This window comes from Crinia signifera, chromosome 6, assembly GCF_055691185.1.
Source record: "Crinia signifera chromosome 6, ASM5569118v1, whole genome shotgun sequence".
NCBI lineage: Eukaryota > Metazoa > Chordata > Amphibia > Anura > Myobatrachidae > Crinia > Crinia signifera.
In genome coordinates, this window is record NC_139222.1 from 171,122,793 (window position 1) to 171,150,183 (window position 27,391).

At 41.7% G+C, this 27,391-nt stretch overlaps 1 protein-coding gene across 4 annotated transcripts; it reads right to left on the reverse strand.

Annotated features, from left to right (window-relative positions):
- Positions 1-26,850, reverse strand: PRKAR1A (protein kinase cAMP-dependent type I regulatory subunit alpha). 4 transcript variants are annotated; one of them, XM_083148110.1, is made up of 11 exons: positions 26,755-26,850; positions 14,147-14,330; positions 13,553-13,726; positions 13,164-13,255; positions 7,876-7,937; positions 6,745-6,791; positions 6,086-6,244; positions 5,931-5,991; positions 4,107-4,240; positions 2,874-2,955; positions 1-2,207 (listed from the first exon to the last, which is right to left on the reverse strand). In XM_083148110.1, exons 2-11 carry the CDS (start codon positions 14,318-14,320, stop codon positions 2,035-2,037), a joined length of 1,158 nt encoding a protein of 385 aa, XP_083004236.1. In that variant the 5' UTR covers positions 14,321-14,330; positions 26,755-26,850; the 3' UTR covers positions 1-2,034. The 4 variants fall into 4 exon arrangements, with proteins under 4 accessions (XP_083004236.1, XP_083004237.1, XP_083004234.1 ...); XM_083148111.1 differs by having other exon boundaries at positions 4,119-4,240; positions 26,651-26,805; XM_083148108.1 differs by having other exon boundaries at positions 26,651-26,805.
- Positions 26,851-27,391: the final 541 nt, after the last annotated feature.

Genomic DNA, 27,391 nt, shown 5'->3' on the forward strand with positions numbered 1-27,391 from the left:
TTTAAGAATTAAAATCATTTTTATTGCTGAACCTGCTTTTTAGGATAAATCTATAACAAAAGGAATATATATATTTTAGCACATACAGTAAATGAGATTTATATAATCAGGTAACAATACAAAAATGGTCCTCTTTATGTGACTAGACGGTACCTCTCTAGGACACCGATCTCAGAGCCTAAATGTGCCAGCTAAGACAGAATTGTACACAACTTGTGTCTCAGATAAGTGTAGATAGCACACACAATGGAAACAAAACAAAGTGCGCTATTAATATTTCACTTCACATTGCCCTGTTTCAAATCGGATATTTCTACAAAGCTAAAAGTCTGGTTGTGTTGTGATCCGGGACAAGATGCAAAACGCAGACACATGTAGAGAGAGAGTGACAAAATAAAATCTAATTTATAGAATATATAAATCATAATCAGATCCTGCAGGAACGAGCACCTGATAAGAGCACCCTGCCAGAAAGCTGCAAATCTAAAAATCATCCAATATATCTTTCCCAGCTTTGCTATATTAAGAAGCTTGAATATTCCTATGCATTGAGTTAATTTAAAATACATCTTTATTAATTAGCATTAAAAATAAAAAAAAAACTCTGGTGACTCATTTGGTTTGGAAGGGATGTTGAATAGAACTCACAGAATGTGGAATAGAATCACAGATCAAAACACAAATGCTTTTCAAAAATGAAACAGAAGGACTGTTGGGTTGCATTAAAGAGGCCACTAACTCCGCTTTGGTGCACTGACCTGGCTGAAGGAATGTGACCTACAGTTCTACCAGTCTATACAGCAGGTGCACTGCTGGCGTTTAGCAACCCAGCTTTACCCCCATGTACTGTCACCTTACCAACAATGATAGAAACTCCGCACCAGTCACATAAGGAACCAAATTACTAACTGAATCAAATAGCAGAAGAGTGACACAAGGAAGGCAGCTCGGACAGATCCCCTTCCATGTAAAACAATTTCACGCTTTCTTATTAGCATTGATGGCAGTAGACTACTGGCCGAACCCAGAATTGCACAGGGCCACCCTACTGGATAATCCCAACATTAGAGTATGGAAGTGATGCTGGTTGGGAAGTGGCGTGTGTGTGTGTGTGTGGGGGGGGGAGAGCATGCCCGTTATGGTAATTCTTACAACCTGTTTAAAGTCCAAAGAGAAGCATAACAGCCTATCGCTCCAAACTGCCACTAAAATATTGAAATCAACCTTATTCTAATTAGGATCCAATTGATATCCAGAATTTAAAGAAGAAATTAATAAAGTGATTGACTCCACAAAGACAGTCCCTACATATGTGAAATGTGAGACAGACAGGGTAACATTGTATGTGACCACAAAGTAATAATGCACAGAGAAATACAAATCATATTTTTTTTTTAAAAAAGGAAGAAAAGATAAAGTTTCCACTGGTAATAGCTGCCAGCCCCCCCAAGCAAAAAGTCATTTTTTTGTGCCAGATACGAATCAAAAGCTCAGCCCCCATTACAGAAACACAGAGCACAGAAAAGCGTCACAGATTTCCATGCATGTGGTGTCAGCCAGGCCTAAAGTGACCTGCAGGGTCATACTGTGGTGATAACAGCACGAACGCAAGATTTTTTTTTGTGTTGTACCATAGTCTTATTGGCTGAGGCTACTCTGATCTGAAAACCACCCGCTACACAATCTTACAGAAGATTTCCTATAGGCAGTGGCTTGTTGTACTCATATGTAGCTGACTAACCAAACTCTCACAGCTCACTGTAGAATTAAATGGGCAGCATCAGTACTTGCCTCCACACCCAGAAGAGAGACTGGCAGCTTGTGTTAAGAAAGTAACTTGTAAAATTAAAAAATGGTTGAGGCTTTCCAGCTTGTCCTCATCTTGAGACAGACAGGATTGAAGGTGCCATGGCACACAAAGCATCTGCGTAGGTGGCGGGTGCGGCGGTGACGCGTCGTGGAGGTAAAGCGGTGCAATGGTGACGTAGTGCACAAGCTATTTGCAGAGGTGTAGGGAGTGGGCAGAAGGGGGATTCAGACAGACAGTGACACAAAGCTGTTGTACTGCTGGATGTTTCTCTTCAAGATATCAGAGCAGGGCCCCAGGACACGTTCAAAGCGTGGGCGGTCCAGCTTCACACATTTCAATGGCCCACGAGCCACCACAGTGGCTGCTCTGGGTCTGTTCATCAGCAGGGCAATTTCACCTGGAAGAAAGAGGCAACAAAATGTAATTTACTGTAGACAAAGTAGTCTTAGAAACACACTGGTTTTATAATGAGAATTTGATGATGTTATAAAGAGACTGGAAGGGGAAGATTGCAAGCAGGGCACAAAGAGAATGAGATTGTAAGAACAACTGAATAATGAATACAAGAATCTGGCCAAATCGTATCATCCATCATACTCCCCAGGAAGGTTTTCTGGGCAATTGTCAAAATGTCCCCACATGAGAAGTAACTACATGTTAAAGGAATTATCGGAATGTTTGAGGCTCTGAAACCCAACAACTTTACAACAGTTTCTATTCTGTAAAATTCATCAGGGCATAAACAAGAGAACAACCGATAGCAAGAGAAGCCCATGCCTAAAAGACCACAAAGGGCAGGTTTGTAGAGTCAGCAGGTTTCGTGCATCTTTCTAGGGTGAAAGGATGGCAAGGTATTTGATATATATCAGAGGTAAGAGACATCCAGTAGGACTCTATGTATCCATCGCAACATGTAGTTTGTGCAGAAACAACTTTTTGCATTTGTGCACATTAAGACTATAACATCAGCACCATTTTGCTTGATGCTAAACAACAATCTTCAGTCAGTGATGATCGTCATCATCATCGGACTGCAGCAGCGCAACACAAAGATGTTACTCACCAAAATAATCCGAAGGACCCAGTCGGCCCACCTCCACAAACTCCTCATTCTCCGAGCGACGCTGGAGTACAGCTGCAGTACCCTATGAAAAACCAAACACTTTTAAATGGAACTGAAAGCAAACATTTTATACATTTCATCAATTCAGATACATGAGAAATGTCTGTTGTGAATACCATTCACACAGCAGAAAAGGCGGGAGAGCGTGTAGAGAAAAAAAAAAGCAACTGAACAGTTTTTCTTAAGGTGTACCGCTATATTACATCACAAGAGGACACTTTTTTTGTTCTTTAATACACATTTGCAGTATTAACACTAGACAACATTTGGTAATCTGATATTTGCCAATTAATCCCCTGTAGAGAAACAGATGTGTCTACATACATCTAGCCTCCTTGAGCTAGAAAGAGCACGGCATGTACAGCCATGGCATGACGCGGTAGCGCCTACCATGATTTCCGTGCGACTATTCCATTACAGTGCATCTTATTTACATATAGGACACACAAATTTTTTCTACTGAGTAAAATTAAATATGACATGCCTATATTGTGTGTGAGACCACAGCGTTCCAGTTTTACAGTAAAACCCTATATATTTCATCTGCAGTTACAGCCGCAGTCACACAGAATATAGAAATGCCGCAAATCATTTGAATCAACAGAAGATGCTTGTGTGTCCTATTCATTCAGTTTTTTGAATAAGACACGGTGCTGCTGAGTTACATGGAGCTCACACAAAAGGTGTATTCCATGGAGAAAAGCTGTATGTTGATACATCTGTACAAATAAAATCAGACAGCTAGACTTCCGGAGGGCTGGTCATCCAGTATGGCTGCCTTTAAGATCAGTACTCTTTATCAGCCATAAAATCTTTAACCAACTGCTTGATATACTCTGCCTAAGCCTACAGCTTGTCTCTGTGCTCCCCTTAATCTTTATTTCCTGAAGTTGGACCATCACCTGTGACAGCCCGCATGAACGCTTCAATGTAAAACAACCTGAGCTGCGTGGTTTCCCGACACACAAGCACCCCTTCTGTGGACCTTGCTTGTTCATAGCCCACTTACCAGCCAGGAACATGCTGAGTCTGCGGGACCTTGTGGCATGGCTATGGACTCCCCTCCTATTTCAGTGATCATTGTCTACTGCTGGCCCCCTGGACTACTGCTAACTGTTGATTCTCCTGGGTTGCCTTTGGCTCACAACATGCCTGAGGTGGACTTTTACTCACTCTGTGACTCACCTCCAGGATAATGAAGAACTCATCCCCAGGCTCGCCTTGCATCACAATTTTCTGTCCATCTTCAAACTGTACAGGTTCTAAAGCATCTGCTACAGTCAGACGTTCCCACTTGTCCAGTGATTCTGGGTAAAAACAATAAAGGCATAGTGAAATTTTTGCCACAAAAATAATTACTATTGTAAACATGGCGTAGGAAAGAATATGCAAGACGGAAAACTGTAGAAGAAGATGCTGATAAAAGCCCCACACGGGAGAAGCATTAAATACTTGAAACAATTATGCTAGCCAGCTTTTAAGCGTACAGGGTTGCTAGGACTGTTAGTGCCAAACTTGCAGATTATAAATGGAAGTTTTGCAGTTAAGAAATGTTCACAAAGCCCATTGTGGCACTGGAACCATTGGATATAAAAGTGTGATCAGGACCTGAGGCACTTTGAGAAAATCATCTTTAAAAGTTAGCTTTTACTTTCGTATATCACCACCTATACGGGATTTTTTTTTTTTTTTAAAGTGCCAAATACAAAAATAAGTATCTGAGAGAGTCAAGTGTGAGGAATAAACATAAAAAGGATGCATGCCTCAAACAACAGATACTGTAACATCAAACCAAAACCAGAGTATAAAATGGGTGGTCCTCTAGTGTCCCCCAATGGATCTTGAGATTTTTCTAATCACATTCTTATATATCCCTTGAAGATGATGAACCCATAGGGGACTTTCTCCACTGGAGATAGGTGGTGAATACAAAAAACTTACAATCCAAAACTAGCATCTTTTGATACAAAACTCTTGAAATTGTAATACTTTGTGAATGTATCATCTGTAGAAGTCCTTAGAGCCCTAACATTTTAAAAGAAGAGAATTCCTGATTGTACGAATGACTATACCATGGCGCACACGGAACTAGATCATTTAAAATGGAAGAGGACAGTAGTTCTTAGTCACAGCTGGTTTGCAAACTTTCCCCCTTTGGTTTCCACAATACTGTCAGAAAACCGTTGACTTTACGAAGCAGGACATGAGCATAAAATTAAATATATCAAGAGATAAATCCCAATTGAAGAATCGCATTGTACATAACAGGATCTGTCTTAGCAGAAAACACAATGAACAACCCCTTGCCATTTTTAGAATACACATGTACTGAAACTTCTCAGCCACACTGGTACTACAGGAATCACTGAAACACGTTCCATTTTACCTTTTTGAGACCTCAAGCAGCATAGTTACTAGTGAATAGGTAAACTAGTTGGAGATTCCACAGGACTGACATGGAGTTCATTAAACACCACCTGTGGATCCCTTATCTGAACAACAGTGGACCATTTGTGGTTTAACTGTGATGCCTTCTAAACTTCTGGATGAACCCACTTCTTGGGCCCCATACATCAGCAATCACAATTTATGGATTTCCAGATCCAGGGATTTTTTGGCCAGATAAATGGATTTTACAATCTATCTGACTCTGCCCACACATTACAGATTTATTTCAGTGATCGGCAGATTTTTTTCCATCTAAAGATTGCATCTTCATATCTGTATATTGCCCAACCGATTGTCATTTCAGCTGTTCATAATGTATATAGATGAAGAAGACGAATTGGGAATGCCCACACATCTAAAAAAGATCTGCAGATAATACCAGATTTTCCGGTATAAAGAAGAAGAGGAATGTTTGCCCATTTACAATTCTAGGTCTCAAATTAGCTTCTCTACTCCACACATTGACTAATGGGGCTCCTTTTATCAGCTCATTACTGTGAAAAGCCACATATTCAGGAACCGGGACAAACTGAAGATCTAATAACTTACCTAGAATAGACACTTTGCTCAGAAATTCCTCATACATCTTTCGTTTCCGCAAGGTACTCCCCTGAAATGAAAACATTAATTTATATATAGATGATGTGAAAGTTATTTAAAGATGTATTAATATAAAGAGAATGTGCAAAAGAGAGCAGACATACCATAAGGATTCGCCTGTAACTATCTCTGTCAATTCCCCACAACTTAACATTGGTTTTAGCCTTCACTGTGGCAGCTCTAGGAGTTCCATAAATCAGAGCCAGTTCTCCAAAGCTGCCGCCTTCCCCAATGCTGGTCATCCACTCATTGCTGACGTACACCTGGAAAATTAAGAGTGTGTAAAATCTCTTGTGAATCTCTGCCAATACTCAAAAAGCAAGAATTTCTAGGATGTAGGAAAGCTGACACATTAGAAGATAAAAGATTATTGCTAGAACAAGACATTAACAGATGTCATGGTCCATGGCAGAAAATGGAAGTTACATTAAACAGATTTCAGATTTTAACCATGAGAACATCTACTGTATCTTATAATGAACTAAGTACTGCACGTTTATATATATATATATACACAAACGCACACATTACATGCTGAAACATGCCTGAAAAAGCATGAATGAGATGCATTATTAAATACAATGAATAAAAGCATGCTCACAAAGCTTGAAGTGAACTGTATTCATAATTTGAAAACCAAGCCAGTTCATGTGAATTTCTGGCTGTATTAAAAAAAAAAACCTTGGTAAAATACAGAAAGGTGTCTGATATGTGGAGTATTGCACTAGGTCCTTAATTACCAAATATATTTACACATACTTACATCCATTTCACCTTGGTCAATAACATAAAAATTATCTCCTTCATCTCCTACAAGATGCCAAAATAGATGGGAAAAAAAAAGTGTTAACAATAGAAAAAAATAGAAACTACAGTAAACAAGCTAACAGAAGAAGGCATGTATAATTTAGAGATGCATGCAAGACAGACACATTGCAGAAGTAGATGTAGATCTCAGTATGTATTCAGAGTTGAACGCAACTACATAGCCACACGCTGCCCCTATCCACCCACTTTGGAAAATAGCCATCATCCCAACCAGCAGATTCTATACATGTGCTATAAATCAGACTGTTCTCCGTATAACCTGTAAATATAGTTACTCTGGGTGCCGGACGGGGTCCCGACAGTCATTAACCCCACGTCGGGATTCCGACTGTTAAAACACAGACGGCCGGGTTCCCGACGGCTGCCGGCAATTTTCCCTCGTGGGGGTCTGCGACCCCCATAGAGGGAGAATAGAATAGGTGGCGAGCTCGCCACCATGCCCGCAGCGTGGCGAGCCCGCAAGGGGCTTTGTTGCACTGGCCACGCTGTCTGACACCGGCCAGTCGGGATCCCGACTGTCGGTGAAACATACCACACCCATTACTCTCCCACAGATCACTTAGCCTATGTGTGAATGGCAAGTTACCGCCCAAGTACACCCATAATGCTGCAAGTGGAGATGCCTACAACTCTGAATGACCCATAGTTGCTCAAATTTGCATATGCCTATCTACAGAGCATGTGTAGTGTGTACAAATCACAAGAGCCATCTGTAGATTTACATACAACCCTGAATCAGGCCAACTCCAGCAATATCATTCCTCTTCCACAGTCCGCACTTCTCAACCTTCTGTATACTACCTCTTACTATGTTCTTACCACTGACTGAAATCTTGCTTCTTATTCTACAGTATAACCCCTCTCTTATAGCCCCGCTTCCTACCCTGCAGAATAACTCCACTGTTAGAGCCACCACCTGTTACCCTGAGGTATAAGCCTGCTGGCAGGACCCTTGTTTCTTACCCAGCGGCATAGCACCTCAGCCAGGGCCATGCTTTTGAACTTGTTATATGACATCACTGACAGACTGGGCATGTCAAACCCACTCTGATCAACACCCTCTTACCCTGCTGTATCACAGTCTCTCCGGCAATATAGGTCACAGAAAACATGGCGTCAAAAATGTCACTGTAAGAACAAGAAAACAATGTTTTTGATAAGTATATTGCACTGCAGTCATTTAAAGCCCTCAATACGCTATCAGCTAAGGTATATAAGAGAAAAATTGATGCCCACTTCCATAATACAAATCTCTCTAGATTTCTATAATACAGTAAGGAACAAATTGTTTCCCCGTTCCATACCTAGGCTACAGTACTGCACAAAAAAAAAAAACACCTGTTGCATTAAACGCTATTTAAAAAAAAAAAAAGGATAACCCAACAAAATAACGGACTGCAGTCTACAGATCTAAAGATCGATCTCCTGACTTTTCTTTAGAATATTCTAGTATAATTCATAACTCATTGTCCAATCAATGATAGCAAGTTGTCCTGGGAGAGATGCAACAAAACATGCCTGGACCATGATATTTATGCTGTAATGCAGTGTTCTCCTTTCTTCATACATATACTATTGAAGTTCAGTGTCCTCTTGATGGTGGAATGATGAACATTAGCTAATGTGAGAAAACCTCTAAGAAACTAAAAGGCCAACCTTGGGTTCCTTTGGGACATTACAACCTATTAGGCTCCTTGCTCTTGACGTGACCTTTGTTGGTCAACCACTCCTGGGGAGGGTAAAAATCGCCTGAAATTTCCTCCATTTCTACAGAACCTGTCTGACTGTGGAGTCCAGTAGATAATGGGGACAGGGGAGGGGGGTTGAGGGTCCGCACACACGTTTTTCTATAGTGTCCTTTGAATTTTGTTTGAGGAAATGTTATACTAGCGCCTTTATTCTGTTCATATCGGCGATGGGTGCTATCCGGGCAACGAAAATCGTAATGGTAATTTCAGGAAGGAAAGGAGTTGCACTGAGGATGCACACCAGAAAGAGGAGGATCTTTTGCAAGGGAGAAAAAGAATCCTTATGTTTTAAAATTTATACTTTTATTAATTTTTGTTAAAAAGAAGAGAGAACAGACCTGTGTGGATTTTTTAGCATATAGAATCACACTAGGTAGTCTTCTTCAATGCCTTGTGAAAAATTTTTTTAAGAGGTTACGACTTTTACATACATACATATAACATATAATGTGTTTGTGCTAAATGCACAAGGAAAGATAGAAGTGTGTTTAGGGATTAAAATAGAATTCCCTTTGACTGGCTACTTAAATGATGCTGTGATGTTTAATTTTTATTATGAGTCCTCATGGGAAGGAAGGTTTTTATCCTTCAATCACCAACTGATTTAATTATTTTTGGTGATTTATGGTGGGTTATTTCCCACGTGTAAATATATCGATTTTTATCTGGCAAATGTTTATTATATGGCTGCGTGTATTGTTTTTATTTGGGATACATATTAAACGTATCCACCTCTTGGATTTTCTCGTGATTCGAGTACTTGGGGTAATTCTTCCAGGTAGTTTTTTTCAAAACAATTTTCTGGTTCCCTTTGTATTTATTGCCAGTTAGTGGCTAATTCCAAACAATACACGTAAATAAACCTGTTTCAGATTTACCCTAGGTCTCCGCTATATCTCTTTCCCAATTGGTTAGCTCTCTCTCACTGAGCCACTTAAATTGGGAGGAGGGGGGGGCGGAGGAGCTGATAAGTTTATTTTACAGCTTTGTGTTGATACACTGGCACATTTGTGCTCATAATGTGGTTCAAATTCCACTTTTTCAATTCAATGTGTTAACGCTGTTCAAAATAATCAGTTGTTGTTAATACAATCGGGAGAGTGTTTTGAGCGGTGAAATATTTTGTATCTGGTTTCAGCAGTTTCTAGGTGGGAGCATTGTATATTAGGGATAATTCCTCCAGGTAGTTATTCACAAATTAATTTTCTGGTTCCCTCTGAATGCTTTCTTTTGGTAGCTATTGCTATCTGGTGACTGTTCTTAAGATGGTATACATGAATATATTTATTCCCAATTCTCCTAGATTTCTGCTTTATCTCTCTCTCAGTTACTAGCTCTCTCTCACTGAGTTCTTTTTCTGAGGGAGCAGATAGGTTGATTTCACAGCTTTGTGTTCATTATACTGGTTTACTGGTATTTTGTGAGAACCAGATTGTGGTTTTAATTCCACTTTCTCTTCCCAGTATAATATTGCTTTCTCACTGTCTATGCGAACAGGAGAGTATTTAGAGCAATGAGATGTTTTATATCTGGTTTCAGCAGTTTCTAGGTGGGAGTATCACAATTTGTGATACTCCCACCTAGAAACTGCTGAAACCAGATATAAAACATCTCATTGCTCTAAATACTCTCCTGTTCGCATAGACAGTGAGAAAGCAATATTATACTGGGAAGAGAAAGTGGAATTAAAACCACAATCTGGTTCTCACAAAATACCAGTAAACCAGTATAATGAACACAAAGCTGTGAAATCAACCTATCTGCTCCCTCAGAAAAAGAACTCAGTGAGAGAGAGCTAGTAACTGAGAGAGAGATAAAGCAGAAATCTAGGAGAATTGGGAATAAATATATTCATGTATACCATCTGAAAACAGTCACCAGATAGCAATAGCTACCAAAAGAAAGCATTCAGAGGGAACCAGAAAATTAATTTGTGAATAACTACCTGGAGGAATTATCCCTAATATACAATGCTCCCACCTAGAAACTGCTGAAACCAGATACAAAATATTTCACCGCTCAAAACACTCTCCCGATTGTATTAACAACAACTGATTATTTTGAACAGCGTTAACACATTGAATTGAAAAAGTGGAATTTGAACCACATTATGAGCACAAATGTGCCAGTGTATCAACACAAAGCTGTAAAATAAACTTATCAGCTCCTCCGCCCCCCCTCCTCCCAATTAAGTGGCTCAGTGAGAGAGAGCTAACCAATTGGGAAAGAGATATAGCGGAGACCTAGGGTAAATCTGAAACAGGTTTATTTACGTGTATTGTTTGGAATTAGCCACTAACTGGCAATAAATACAAAGGGAACCAGAAAATTGTTTTGAAAAAAACTACCTGGAAGAATTACCCCAAGTACTCGAATCACGAGAAAATCCAAGAGGTGGATACGTTTAATATGTATCCCAAATAAAAACAATACACGCAGCCATATAATAAACATTTGCCAGATAAAAATCGATATATTTACACGTGGGAAATAACCCACCATAAATCACCAAAAATAATTAAATCAGTTGGTGATTGAAGGATAAAAACCTTCCTTCCCATGAGGACTCATAATAAAAATTAAACATCACAGCATCATTTAAGTAGCCAGTCAAAGGGAATTCTATTTTAATCCCTAAACACACTTCTATCTTTCCTTGTGCATTTAGCACAAACACATTATATGTTATATGTATGTATGTAAAAGTCGTAACCTCTTAAAAAATTTTTTCACAAGGCATTGAAGAAGACTACCTAGTGTGATTCTATATGCTGACTGTGGAGTCCAAATTCTACAGAGATAGTTTTGTAACCTATTCCAGCCTGATGAGCATCAACAACTCTTCTTTTGGGATACTCAAATCTCCTTTGTTTGTGGCATTATATGCTTTCATAAAGGTGTTGTAGACACAACACTTTAACTGAGCCCTGCTCGATATTTAAAAAAAAAAAGGTTCGTCGACTCACAACTGATTGTCATCCCTTAAGGCCCCCCATGCATTGTGGCAAAGTCAAAAGCAATGCTCCCTTGAGCTGCCCGGGACCTTCCCAGGCGGCAGGATATAGAATGCATGCGGTCATTTTGCATGCAATCGCCGCTGAACCTGCCCAGAGCCGGAAGCAATCCTGCCGATGACTTCTCCAGCCAGGGTGACTCGGAGGGTGTGGTGCGATGTGCACAAGACCGCGCATCGCATTGGACCAACTGTCAGTCACCTGCAATTTGGGCTCTTTTCCTGTGATTGATTGCTGCAGTCACAGGAAAGAGGCCAAACTGCAGGTACAGGAAAGAGGCCAAACTGCAGGTACATCTCCCAGTATATGCGGGCCTTTAGATTAAAAGTCCTACAAAAATCAATGTATAGATAAATATTATACCACCTTTGTATTTATAATGAGGTGCTGGTTAATCCTGATTAATGTGAATTCTTAGATTGACTCAGGAGATGGGTGGATCGAAGAGTGGGTATTAAGGTGGGTACCAAAAGGCTGCAGTGTGGTACAATAATGAGCATGCAACAGTGATGCATGTTAGAGGTTCCTTGCACATTTTCATTACAGCAAATGGAGTTGGGCATTTGTTCAAGATTAATGATGAGAAACACAGACCAGTACTTATCCATCATGCAATGCTTGAAAAGGAAGTGTGATTGGCTTCAGTTTTTTTTCTACAGCAGGGCAACAACCCCAAAACATAAAGCCAATGTCATTAAGAACTATCTTCAGTATAAAGACGAACAAGGAGTCCTGGAAGTGATGATCTGACCCCCAAAGAGCAATGATGTCATCATCATCGAGCCGGTCTGTTATTCCATGAAGATACAGAAGGATTTGAGCAGGACTACATTCACAGAAGATCTGTGGTTAGTTCCAAGATGTTTGGAACAACTTCCCTGCAGAGTGTCTTTAACTGTACCTAGAAGAACTGATGCGGTCTTAAAAGGCAAATAGTGGTCACACCAAATTTTATTTTGTGTATATTTACAACTAGTTATTTTTTTTCAATGGTATACAAGATGGACTCTGGAAGCCTGAAGTTCATTATGAAGTTAATGGGGTCAATACTACTAGGCACAATGAGATCATGGCAGCAAGTCAAAAGGCAGTGTGCAGTGTTGTCCAAATTCTGGCTGAAACCAGCCTGTGAAGAGTGCAAGATCTGGTGCCGAAGCCAGCGTTAAAATGCTATGGGACTGCACATCGCACCCTTTGCACCTAATAAGATTAACCCCAGTGTGTTGAAATCAGGGAATTGCAAAGGCATTCTGGAGCAAAGTGCGCTACTCACTGTAGGAAAACTAGCTTTGGGTGGAACATTACAGCATAATAAAAACTGTAACACATCTGATCTCAAGAGAATAATTGAAAAAAGTAAATAAAAAAATTTCCTTTTCAAACTGTATAGCAATGCGGACGGCCCTAAAACCAAATGAAAATCTTTGGAGAGAACTGAAATCTTCCTTTGGGAAAGGAAATCTACACACAGGTCCTGTCTTACAGAGCTTTGGGACCACTGCATTATATATATTTTGAAAAGCATTTTCAATGTTAATCTGTGAAACAATGAAAAAAATTAATTGGTTTTGCAAACGGATTAGTGAGTTTACCTCCTCTCATTGTCATCCAGATGAGCAAACAAAACGTTCTTCTCAATGGCTTTAGCCAGAGCAGCCATAGTTTTGTAATCTTTGGGGATCACCTGAAAGGAGATGCAGAATAGCCAATAAAGACTTGTGAATTGATATCCTAGAGTGTTACAATGGCAAGTCACATGCAGCAGTGACGTTACAACGATTTTCTGGCTATAATGTTAGACTACATTGGCACAGATCCATCCTACTGAACATGGTTGGGAGCATCACACCTGGATGGCCCATGGTTAGACTAGTGTAAGGTGCAAACTGGTAGCAATTTTCTAAAATATAAGGCGTTCAATACACAATATTATCCCACAGGGTATATGGTTGACCCTTGATGCTGACACACTTGTCTTTACCTTGCGTACATATGACGCAGCATCTTCTTCAGTGTAAACTTCAGCACTGATGGCCCCGCGGCGTCTCCGGCCCTTTACCACTGGGTTCATAGGTGGAGGAGGGGAGATCTCATCCTCTCGAGAGTCAGAGCGGGAACCTGATTTCTGCTGGTTTATGGACTGTTTAGTTTCCTCCTGGCCAGGAGATAGGAGTGGTGTTAATTATAACCTGCCTGCCGATAGCTTTGATGGAAGAGGGTACACTGTGGCTGGGTAATGAGAAATTGATTGTTATGGTGTACACCGCAGATAGGTCTTCAATTACTACTTTACAAATGCCGTTAGAAAAAAAAAAAATACTTGATTTCAATAGGAATTTCTCTGGAGAAGCCCGGAACACATAAGGCAAACCCCTTCCTTACCTTTGTTTTACAGCTAATGACAGACCAGTCAACATTCACAACTGGCACAAATACTAGAGAGCTCTGGTCTGGAACCCAAAATTTGTTTGCAAAAGAAAAAAAAACTGGGGGTGTAGATGCTTTTAGGAGAAAATAAAATGATGGGGTAACTGAACTGAGAATAAAATGTCATTAAAGCGATGAAGAGGCCTACCTTTTCCAGACGCTCAAAGTACTCCCGGAGGAAGGCCATGGGTTTGTCAGGCCGGGCCGTGCATAACTGTACAATGCAGTCTTTGAGAAGCTGCTGAATGTTGTGTTTCTGTACATAGTGCTCACACTCCCGAAGGCTGCGATCCTCCTCACTGCTAGTACTGCATGATGCCATGGCGCTGGAGCTTAAACAAAGAAAAGACAGCTATTTATAGGAAACAGAAGCAAGCTGTCCCATGTACAAGCTGACATCGATGCTTAGTACAACCAGGTATAAGACCTTTTCAGATAGATCTCATGCTCTTCTACAAAACATCTCCAGCAGCGACTACAGTTTGGTGTCGCTATTAAACATCATCACTGAGAGTCTAAATACAGTCTCCGTCAGAAACCAACATTTATAATAAGCAAATGAGAATCTATTTAAAAAAAAAAAAAAAACACCACACCTTTAACACCTAAGGGCATTCATTAAAAAAATAAACAAACACACACACATTGTTAAAAAGTAACAAACACCAAGAGCTAAATCTGCAAAAGACTAGGTATGGCAAATTTAAATAAATAATTGGAAATATGACTATTACAGACAGGTAAGCAAAAACTGCAGCAGCCGAAAACAGGTTCCTGTTTGCTTTTTATCGTGCATATCAGATGGAGCAAAAAATAAAAAATAAACTGTTACAGGTTGAGTATCCCGGTACTTTCCTAGCACGGCGTCCATCGCATCGTATACCAGAAGACTAAATATGGTATACAATGGGATGCGATGCGACGCGATATTGTACAATAAAATATTGTATTGCATCGTATGCCATACAATGCAATGGTATACGATTTTTTTATTGTACAACCACCCTGATGGGTCCTTACAATGTTAAATGCCCCCCTCATTGTCAATGCCAACCCAAAGCGAGGTGAGCCCGCAAGGGGCGGCGGTACGCGTCCTCCGACCTTTTCATACCCCCACTATCCACGTCAGCGTGGAGTTGATCTTAGATAGTGTGGCGAGCACACCGTGCCCGAAGCGTGGCGCGCCCCGCAAGGGGACGCGCAATACATGTTAAGTAATACGCATCCGCTCGCCACGCTTCGGGCTCGGTGGCTCGCTGTGCTCACCACACTATCTAAAGTCAACTCCACACCAATGTGGATAGTGGGGGTATGAAAAGGTCGGAGGATGCGTACCACCGCCGCTCGCCACGCTTCGGGTTGGCGTTGACAATGGGGTGGCATTTAACATTGTAAGGACCCATCAGGGTGGTTGTACAATAAAAAAAATAGTATACCATCGCATGCGGCTATATGGCAAGCGATGCGATCACATAAGATGCATAAGATGAAAATCTTGGGCGCCGTGCTAGGAAACAAGTACCAGTATCCCTTATCAGAAATGTTCAGGGACAGAAGCATTTTGGATAATCTCAAGCGATGAAATTAAATGCTAAAACAATCATTTTCTTGCTCATACTTAGTGCCAATTACATATCATGTCCCCAGTAGCGCCACTAATAGTGTGTACACACGGGGCGATATGGCTTCCGATGCTGCCGATATAGTGAACATCGGAAGCCATATTGCATGCTTTTTTTAGGGCTTGCGAGCCCGATGCGCGCTCCCGTGTGAGCGCAAATAGACAGACAAATAAAGAGGGCAGCCAAGACTATATAGTGCAGATCTGCACTATATAGTCCAAATTGTACCTCTACATGCAGGATCTGATCGTATCGGGACTCGCATCTCACAGCATATCCTGCCGTGTGTACACACCTTTACAGATGTCCCCAGTAGTGCTTTTATCAAGAAAAAAAAAAACCACATTCTGGAAACTATGGTTTCAGGATAGATGTACAACTAAAATCTAATGCTGCCCATACACTTGTGAGAGATTATATACAATCATTAGATCACATCTGGCTGATAAAAATGCATCCAATCATTTAATTTAAGGGACATTTCAACGCGATGCGCGGGTACGCCATCGAATGTCGCGTTGATAGATTTTATGTGCTGCACATATCTATCGAATTGTCGGAGCAATCGCATGTGGTTTTTTACTACATACGATCGCTTGAATACAATCCATGGGTGGCGGCGGAGGTGACGCATTCAGCGGTGTGGGGTGGGGTTTGGGGAGAGAGGGCCAGAGGGACCGCTGGCAGCGGACTTGCGTCCCCGATCAGCAGGCGGCAGAGTAGTGTAGCGCTAGCGGGCAGAGGGGGGCAGACCAGTGTTTTAAACAAATCTGCTGCCACCGCTGACCGCCCGCAATCGCTACACTACTCCGCCGCCCCCTGCCAGCACCTGATGTGCCATCTTCCGATGGCACGTGACATCAAGTGCTGAAGTTTTGCACCCAAAAATGCGATCGGATTCAATGGACATGTATGGACAGCATAAGTGGATGTATTAATTAGACGGTTCATCCTAAACGCCTGAATACAAAATTGGTTGTAAAGACTTTTGTTGTCTATGCCAGTGGATCCCGAACTCTGGAGTAGATTTATTTATTTACAGTTTCTTGTATAGCGCAGCAGATTCCTTTGCGCTTTACAATGGTAGTAGATGTATTATAGTGACACTTATCATGGTACACCAACAAGATGTAATAAAATCTTGTCCATCAGAGTGGGCGAGTGAAGATTCCCGCATCTAGGGATACCCCCTTTAGAGCACAGCACATCAGGCTAGCTGTGAGGCAATGTCTTCCTGCACAGCCGGCTCTACTTGGCATGTCCTGCTGTGGAGGATAGAGCAACAACACCTGCAGCTGTCAAAATTAATAGCTACTGACCGTTCATACACTGCCTGAATATTGGGGTGCTAACTTTTAGTTAGCAGAGCTGATAACAGGGGCACATAGCGCTCTTGCAATGCATGTGGTGTTAAGAAGCAGTATTAGCGCACATGACATGTGCCGATACAACTTCCCCCAATACACTTAATACATCTTCCCCTGAGTCCTCAAGACCAGTGGTTCCCAACCTTCGTCCTCATGTATCCTAACAGTTCAGGTTTTACAAATCACCAGCTATAGAACTGTGTATCACCAACTCTTACATTTCAAAAGTCCAGGTGACCTTGAAATGTGAACTATCGGGGATACTTGAGGACCAGAGTTGGGAACCACCGTTCTTGACCACAGGCTCTAAAGTGGAAGGTGATAATGTGGCAGACAGTTCATAACTGTAATTTTTAGCCAGCCTGTAACTTGACAGTTAGGGGCTGACATACTTATGCTGGGGCCATACATAGCTTTAAGTGGGTTCTGTTTAGAAGGATCCATTTGGCAGAAAGGAAGCTTTACAATCTCGTACGTTGCCAGCCGCACATACGCAGCGGGGCTGCAGCTGCCAGATCCAACCAGATGGCAGGACAACCGGATATCAAGGAGAACACGTATATTTAAATGTAGGAGTTCACACAGTGCAGCGGGGCTGCAGCTGCCAGATCCAACCAGATGGCAGGACAACCGGATATCAAGGAGAACACGTATATTTAAATGTAGGAGTTCACACAGTGCGGATGTGCCACACAGTATTCCACTTGAACAGGATCTAGCCAAAACGCTATGTGTGGCTCTTATAAGTCACCCTCCTGCTAAAATGCTGAAGTGGGGCCTAAGCCTTCAAACCTGGGCAGTTAGGGTACCTCTGGTCTATGCATTAGCCTTAGGTGAACTCTTCTTATTTTTATTCAGGGATTAATTGTCATAGTACACTTATTAGTGATATCCAATCCAGAATCCCAAAACAGAATCCCAAAATATGTTCTTTTTTTAACTTCTTTACATATACACCTGTTTAGATGGTTTTATTAATCCAATTGTGATGTTTTTATTCTGATGTAAGCACTTGTAATTATCAGCAGTGCTCTGTTCCAGGGATACAGAGGCAGTTACTGAGCGACTAGTTGACAGCCAGCCCTCCAACTTATTCGGCTCCAATCAGCACATGGTTCCTGCTGTTCCAATGGCTAGGTGTAATGAGCACCATTTTATTTGGAGACAAATTAGACAGAGAAAAGTATCTTGGGTTTGGTCAGATTTATTTGAGCTAATTTCCAGATTAGTAGTGTTCATTCTAGTACCCGTCATCTTTGAAAACCCATGCAGTTTCTCTTCCCTGCCTTGGGTGTTGATTCTAGCACAGTGTGGTCTGTATATCAGCACTGATATGCAAACCATTCCTGTGCTAGAAACCATACCTGTGCTATACAATCGCATCGCATGCGATGCAATTTTTAATTGTACAAGCACCCTGATGGGTGCTTACAATGCTAAATGGACCCCCATTGTCAACGACACCCCCACTATCAACACCAACCCGAAGCGTGGCGAGCGGCGGTGTTACGCGTCCTCCGAATTTTTTAAACCCCCCTTATCCACGTCGGCCTGGAGTTGACATCAGATAGTGTGGCGAGCGCAGCGAGCCCGAAGCGTGGCGAGCGCAGCAAGCCGCGCGAGGGGGCACAGATTACTCTACATGTATTCCGCTCGTCACGCTTCGGGCTCGTATTCTGCGTCTGCCACACTATCTAACATCAACTCCACGCCGACGTGGATAGTGGGGGTATGAAAAGGTCGGAGACGCGTACCTCCGCTGCGCTCGCCACGCTTCGGGTTGGCGTTGATAGTAGGGGTGGCGTTGACAATGGGGGTGCATTTAACATTGTAAGCACCCATCAGGGTGGGTGTACAATTAAAAAATCGCATTGCATCGCATGCCATATGCGATAATTCATTGTACAAGCACTCCTGTTAATTTAACGGGAATATCGCATCGCACACCACTAAGTACGGTATGCGATGGGCGCCGCGCTAGAAAACAAGTACCATCTTTTGCATAAGTACAAGACCTCTGTCCTGTTTAATACCTATAACTACTCTATTCAGAAATACAATTTAGAACTATGTAGTCCTGTGTTTCTAAATATGCAACTATATGATGGGAGTCTTTATTAATTAGAAGACAAGGTGTTGTATTCTTGTGCTCTGGACTAAAGGACCTCTGCTCAACTACAGCACTTCAGGAAAAATGAGGAGACCACACAGGAAGTTTTTTGGTTTCACTGCATAGGTAGGGTAGACACAATGCGACTGTCTAGTTATCAACTGTAACCTATGACTAAGACTGTGCGAGAAAAGTTACTGCCATGCCAGCCATAGTCCAGGTGAATGCCAGGGCGAACATGGCCCAGTTAGAGAAGGAGATGGGGATCTCATTGGGATCCATCTGGTTGATACTCCGCAAATCAGTTGAGAGTAGAAGCTTAGATGACTTTGTGCCACAACATTCTAGCCAGGTCTAATGGTGGCCTGTGAGATCATCGGAAGCGATGAATCCTGGATTTTCAGTTTTGACCCCAAGAAAAAAATAACAGTTAGCCCACTGGACAGCAGTTGGAGGTGTGCCACTACAGAAGTTAAGGTGCCCATACACAGTACAATTTAACGGGTACGATGCGCACTCCCACGCACATCAGACAAAAAGTATGTGATGCACATACTTTTTGTACTAGATTGCATTACAAGATGTATGCGATGCAATCTAGTCCAAATTGCATACAATAATTGTACAGTGTATGGGCATCTTTAGCACAGCATGGACAAGCAGATGTGGCATTTTTTTTGTGACTGGTCATGTAGGTACCATACCACTTTTGCAAGAGTGCACCTTCACTGATGATTGGTACCCCAATTAATGCCTGCTGCAAGTGATGGAAGCAATTTCCACACGCTGTTCACAATCTTGCACTCATGGTGCCTTTCTCAATGCACTTAACCACAAGTCCAGAAAAGTATTGGATTCTCTGGCTCAAGAACGCACCCGGGAGCTTGGTCATCAATCATATAGTCTAGAGCTGGCCCCTAATACTTCTTTGTGCTCCCAAAAATAAAAGTACAGGATGTGTAGGATTCATTTGGAGTCACCTACCTGCCTCATCAAGTGACTTGAGGGCATGCAACACTGCACAGAATACTCTGGCAACCAGTTTTGAGGAAAATGTAATGTTCACTTTGTTTGTAAATAAAATACTTTTTGTGCATCCGGAAACTTTTTGCACAAACCTTTTACCAACACTGAATTGCTGGAGTCTGATATTCAATTTCACTCATCAGATCCTACTATTTCCCCCTCCTATGTGTCTGTGACAGCCCATTCTGATGCACAATAAAACTGATGCAGCTGTACCTGATGTGCTGAAATGAACACTTCTGTTGCGCCAGGTAATGGATGTGCTATACACTGTATTCTATGTCAAAACAAAAATACACAATTCCACTCATCAGTTCAATAATTTAAGGAACTTTTTTGGGGTAAAATAAATTTGATACCAAAAAAATAAAAAATAAAGTGCCCCCAACGCTGAGGCAGAGGGGGAGGGTGCTGCTGCTGGGTGAATGAGGGGGAGGGAGGGGGTTTGGATGCTGCTTCTGGGTGAATGAGAGAGGTGGGGTGGTATGCGGATCAAAAGAGTCTTGAAAAACCGTTCAATTTCGATTCTATAAGCAAAATCGAATTAAAAAAATAAACACTCAAAATTAAAGCGCGTGTACACCCCTTAATGGTTAGGCAAACCAACGTTGTGGCTGGCCATCACTAAATATGGGCCTTACCACTACAATCCCCCGGTTGGCCCTTCATGCAACAGTCTGACATTTAAAATCTTTCAATTCAAATATAATATGCACAGCAGAGATGCAGCTCTATCCTATGGGCCCTATACACGTAGCAACCCTGCTGAGCAATGCTAGAACGCTTAGCAAGACCACTCAGCACACATCGATGTGTCAGCGCTGTGTGCATAGCAATACGTCGGGCCAGTGTTCCCCACTGAGAACACTGGCCCTGACCACGGGGCCATACATCGCTATAGCTATGCCTCTACACACAGAGGGATGCAGTAACATTGCTCAGAAAATGACATCGCTACGTGACGTGTGTCGGCCCCACTAAGTCTAAAGTTGTCTTGTGCTCCACATTCTCTTAGTATTTACAAAGGTGCCTATCATGCATGGCTTAACACCTGTTGTACATAGATTGTAATGCTCTATATAAAAAGTATATACAAATAACAGTGTGCATACTAATGTAGTGATTTATGCACGGTACCAGTGATGGAGAAACTTGGCACTCCAGCTGTTGTTGAACTACACATTCCATCATGTAGCATGGCTAAATAGCAAAACGGTTGCTGGGCTTGCCGGGATGTGCAGCTCACCAGCCGGTAAAGTGCCAAGGTTCTCCATCACCACACTATACTGAGGCTATGGCATGGCTTTAGTAGTGCCTAGAGCTCAGTTGTAGCACAAAACACATTAGCATACAGGGCACAATGGCTTTTCTATATTCTCTCCCACAGTAACAGCACTATATAAAGCACGGCAGGTTCCATAGTTTGTATTGTCAAAGACTGTGGTGACGAGTAAGAGTGTACTAATATTCTTTTAGGACACCGATTTAGAAGGGTTCTCTGGACCCACAGAACAATACATACATACATACATACATACATACATACATACATACACATATATAGTGGGGGGGGGGGGGGGTTGCAAAGTGGGTGCCAGCAGCCCAGAATGCAGGACAAAAGATTACTAAATTCATTTGACACTATCAAAGGATGTATTCATTCAGACATGAACAAGTCACAATGTAAAGTCCTACTATGAGCAAGATGTGGGGCTGTTCTATCTGACACCACAATACACAACACTTGGCTGACATGTGACATCATCCATCTCTCTCTACTGTAATTCAAGAACACTTAAACATAGAATTTGACGGAAGATAAACACTTCGCCAATCTAGTGCGCCCTTTATAATCCTTTATTTACAGTTTTGGTACTTATATGTTAGTTGGGCGCCCACTATAGTTAGTACGCTCAAACCCCCACTATCCATGTCGGCATGGAGTTGATTTTATATAGTGTGGCGAGCGCAGCGAGCCCGAAGCATGGCGAGTGTAGGGAGCCCCGCGAGGGTACACGGAAAACTAAGCAAATAGCTTAGCTGTTAGTACCACAGTTTCTTATATAGCGCAGCAGATTCCGTTGCGCTTTGCAATCTGAATCCTTTTTGAAGAGAAATGATTAAACATTATAATGAATTTTCTTAAAATAGGTCCTGAACCACTTCTCCGAACCAGAAACAAAGTAACTTTTCTGACAAAATACATTTTAGAAATCCTTGTATACTAGAGACAACGGCGTACTGTGTATTGATAGGTTTGATGAATGATTGTAAGATGAGGTGATTAATATCAAACACATATAACCTAATTGCTACATACAGTATACATATTACTGTACAAGTTATGTAACCTGAGCTTACTAATCATACTCTTCCTATTAAAGAAAATTAAAAAGAAATCTAGGTGCAGCAAGAGAGACCAGATACATGACACGATTCACTTTTAATTATATTTATTACTAGTTATTTATATATCCCTGAAGGAAACCCACACAGAATATAAAAACTCCACACAGTTATGATTCTGGTGGGAATTGAACCCATGACCTCAGCGCTGTGAGGCAGTAATGCTAACCATTATTTAATCTTATATAAAGTATAGGGACCAGTGAAGACTAAAATACACATAAACAAAAAACTAGAGGATATCAACATTAGTAAACAAGATCAAAACATATGAAATGTACACTCAAACAAAGCAACAATTGAATGGCTCCATTGGGCACCATCTAGCAGCAGCCGGGGCGAAGGACAATGAATCAGCCACCCTAGAATGCATCAGTGAATAATTAACACACCAGTGCACTTGCTAGGTGACCTGGAAAACAACTATATTTTGAGCACAGATCTTGAGAACCAATGTTTTAAAACGATAGGATGTAATCAATGATGTGCATAGGCAGATTGTGTTTAATATCCATATTAAACTATATATATATATATATAACCTATAAGGCTAAAATAAACATTTTAGATCATACCCCAACAAAAAAACTCATTGTTCAGTTCTACCCAGACAGGATACAGCAGCTCTGTTGACATGTAAGTGTTACATATCTGGCCCATATTAATTCCCTAAACACTGTAATGCCAACAGTTACTCAAACACTGCCTGAACGGAGAAGCACTTACCTCATAATGTGGCACTGTATGGAATTTGTGTTAGCCATTTCCCTAGAGGGTTTGCGCTGCTATTGCACATTTGCTACACTGGTTGTAACACTAACTAGCGCCAGGACTGAGATTTTAGAGTTACTTACACATCGAAAAATGCAGGGTCACACCAGGACTTTAAAACGGTCAGTCCCAATGCGACCCCAATGGCTCTCAAACTTGGTCCTCAGAAGCCCAAACAGTTCATGTTTTCCAGATCTCTAGTACAGGGGAGGGGAACCTCAGGCCCGGTGGCCGTATGCGGAACTCGTAGCCGGCCCACCCGCCCGGCAGATTTCCCAGAAGTCAAGTACTGGGGAATTCTCCGGAGAGGTCGGTAGTTCTCGCAAGATTCCTGTTAAATCAACAGCAGCCGGAGACTGTCAGTCCTATTCAGCGGCAGCCGCCGGAGCGTGGGACGGCTGCAGCAGGACAATTTGTAAGATACATTTTTACATATGGCCCCCGAAGGATTTTTTTCCCCATACAAATGGCCCTTGGAACAAAAAAAGGTTCTCCACCCCTGCTCTAGAAGGTGCACAGGTGTACTCGAGTATGGGTCATTGGGTCGACGGGCCTTAGGTTGACAGTCAACATGGGTTTAGGTCAACAAGCAAAATGTCAACATGGGTTTTTCACATTTTATTGTCCCGAATGTGGAGACATTTGCCCATTTGTAGACCCTAGGGTACATACTGAACGATATGTACAATGATCTATTTAACAATATTATCGTGCATATTGTTCATCAAAATTAGATAGTGTGTACCCTGCTAAACAGTTATTCACATCTCCATAAGCTCACGTGACATCATATAGCGGAATATACACCCCAGACCAGCACATTACCGAGACTGTTAGCAGAGTACCGACTGAACACTGACCGAGGCATTTCTAAAAGCAATGTTAACCTTCAAATTGTTTACTTCATAAACATACCAGGCAGAGATAGCACCAGAGAATATTTGTTAAGTGTCAAGGTAGTTAACCATTTGCCTGCTAAGGGGTCAACACTAAAATAGCTAAACATTTTTTGTAGCGTGCCTAAGCTACTATAAAGATAATAGGAGTTCCTGCTAACAAATAATAAGATCATCAGTAGTATTAGACCTGAGTGTAAAAGCGTAATCATTTCTAGAAAACCAATGAGCAACAGGCAGGATGTTTTTCCTGAAGGAGTCTGCAGACTTCTCAGGATAAACACTAGTCAGGGTTCCATGCAAGAGACAAGGGGGAGTATTTAGTTACATAGGGGATTATTCTGGTTCACAAATTCCTTCTCAAATGGACAAAACCATGTGCACTGCAGGTGGGGTAGATGTTACTAGTGCAGAGAGAATAGATTTGGGTGGTGTTTTACTTCAAAGTGAGATCTATATTGCAATGTCAAAATAAAGCTCACCCAAATCAAATTCTCTCTGCACATTTTACATCTACCCCCCTGCAGTGCACATGGTTCTGCCATCTAAGAAGGATTTGACAGGAGTGAACCAGAATATCCTTCACATTTCAAAGTTCACATTTTTGTATATGATAAGTAGGTTGATCAAGGGGATGTTCCATCTCTGAGCAGAGTGAACATCAAGCCCAGCAAAAAGCTATATACTGTATTGTGTGAGATCATAAGCAAATAATCCAAGAAATGTACTTTGTATCAGCTCTCCTGTAGCACTGGTTTTATATTTATTTTAAGTATATGGAAATAGTATGTATACGAGCTGAATATACATATGAAACAGAACATAAACGGACTGGATAAATAATAACTATTACGATAAGAACATGATGCATCCATTAAATAACATCTGGGCTAAGTGGCTTTACTCTGAGTTTTCCACACTACCAATGCAGACGGACCCTGCTTCAGTCTCTACTCCAAAATGTATTCTCTTGCGGCTCCTGGAGGATCTATTTCTAATTACATGTCATACTTTTTATTGACAAATTTTTTTTTTTTTTTCTGTTAATGTATAATTCTGCCTGTTCTATATTATATTTATTGCAATTTTATATTGTTTACTTTGAGTGGCATTTTTGTACCATAAAGTGCATATGTGCACCTTTTTCTTTCCTCACTGCAACATTTTGTTTTATGCAGCATGGTATACAATGTAAAGCTTCAATATAAAATATAAATCCTGAATATTAAAAAAAAATAACAGGATGCATACAATGTTATGTGCAGTGATGTTTATCAAGCAATAGACTGCCAATTCATGTTACATATACAGTAACAGTCACCAGGGGGCCTATGTACTAAGTGAAATAGAGAGAAAGTGGATTAAGTACCATCCAAACAGCTCCTGTAAAACTTAGGTATAGATTTATCAAAAAGTGATAATCTTGTTATCACTTGTTACAAATGATAATTGGTGCACCAGCCAACCAGATCCTGTCATTTTTCAAAAACATAACAGCAGCTGATTGGCTGAAGTACCATTTATTGTGAATGAGAACAAGAATATCACCCATTCATAAATCTGCTCCAAATCCTGTGACAAAACAGTTATCTGCATGGCTACGTTATCTACATCCACTTTACCGCTCACAGACCCTCAGTTCTGGCAGGGTCTACTCATCGGATACACAAAATATAGGTTACAATCTCAATAACACAGCCTTTAGGACAATATCATATCACTATTAGGGCAGGATGTACTAAGCTTCAAAAGTGATCAAATGGAGAGTGATAGACAGCCAACCAGTCAGCTCCTATCTGTCATGTCACAGACTGTGTTTGAAAAATGTCAGGCAGGAACGGATTGGCTGGCTGTTTATCACTCTCCATTTTATCACTTTTGAAGCTTAGTACATCAAGCCCAGTGTGTTTGAAACTCAATCAACAATACGGTCTCCCCCTAATTATCACACAGCCCCAATAGGGTTTGCTGTCAATAACACTGACCTTCCCCATAACAAAGTCCCAATACTGTCTGCTATCAGTTAAACACTGTGCCTATCAATAATAACAACAGCCCGAGGCTGTCTGCTTTCAGTAGCAACACTGTGTCCCCCTATACCAGTTCAAATTCGGCCTGCTGTCAGTAGTAACACTGTGTCCCTCAACAACACAGCACAAATGCTGTCTGTAGTAACACTGTGTCCTCAATAACAAAGCACCAATGATGTCTGCTGTCACTAGTAACACTGTGTCCCCCAATAATAACACAGTAGCAATGCGGTCCGCTGTCAGTAACACGGTGTCTCCCAATAATAACAGCCGCAGCCTTTTAGCCGGCCCTCCGCAATGATATTACAGGCCCATTGCGTTCCCACGATAATAAAAACGATCAGAGACTGGTCTCCGCTCTGGTAGCCATGGACCTCAGCTCGCTCCCACCTGTGCTGCACACAATGCCCGCAGGAATTGTTACCGGAGAGCGCTGTGCTCGGAATATTTCGAGTGTACAGGGACCGCTCTCCCGGTGATCCGGGTGTCCTGGGCCTCCACCTCCGGGTGTCTAGTCCTCGCACTCACCGGAAACTGCCGCGTCAGCCAATCACAGCCCACAAGTGACGTCAATGGGCCTCGGTCTGACAGGAAACGGTTACCTAGCAACCCCCGCACCCCTCCACTGCTGGCTTGTACAACTTCAACACTACCCGGCATGCACTCTGGCCACCTAACACACCGTGTACATAGAAAAAGCTGTATACAATCATAATCCCCTAAAACCCACTAGCAACCAACATATTAAATAGTGAGGTGACCAACATTTTTACAATGAAAAGGAGACCACAAATAAATTGAAGAAAAAAAAGATTGTAAATAAAAGAAACATTTTATTAATTGCAACAATAATACACTATAATTATAATATGATAAATGCATAATAAAGTCCACAGTGGCTCCCAGCGTGAATTGCCAGCCCCACCATCGGCCTGTCAAAACCACGCTACTGCGCCCGCGGTCCACTGAATGAACATGCAGATCACTGTGCAGCCGGGTGTGGTATAAATTAATCCCCGACGGTCGGGATTCCGACAGTCATTAGACAGATGTCGGAATCCAGACTGCACAGCGGGGGGAGCGCCATGAAGCCCCTTGCGGGCTCGCTGCGCTCGCCACGCTGCGGGCACGGTGGCGAGCTGCGCTCGCCACCTATTTTATTCTC

What these genes read in the sequence shown, in the direction of transcription:
- PRKAR1A (XM_083148110.1), bottom strand. Translation starts at nt 14,320, where the DNA reads ATGGCATCATGCAGTACTAGCAGTGAGGAGGATCGCAGCCTTCGGGAG. An exon ending in AGAGACTGTGATACAGCAGG is followed by an intron (nt 6,792 to 7,875) that starts GTAAGAGGGTGT and finishes GGCATCTTGTAG; the next exon opens with GAGATGAAGGAGATAATTTT. An exon ending in GTTACAGGCGAATCCTTATG is followed by an intron (nt 5,992 to 6,085) that starts GTATGTCTGCTC and finishes TTTTCATTTCAG; the next exon opens with GGGAGTACCTTGCGGAAACG.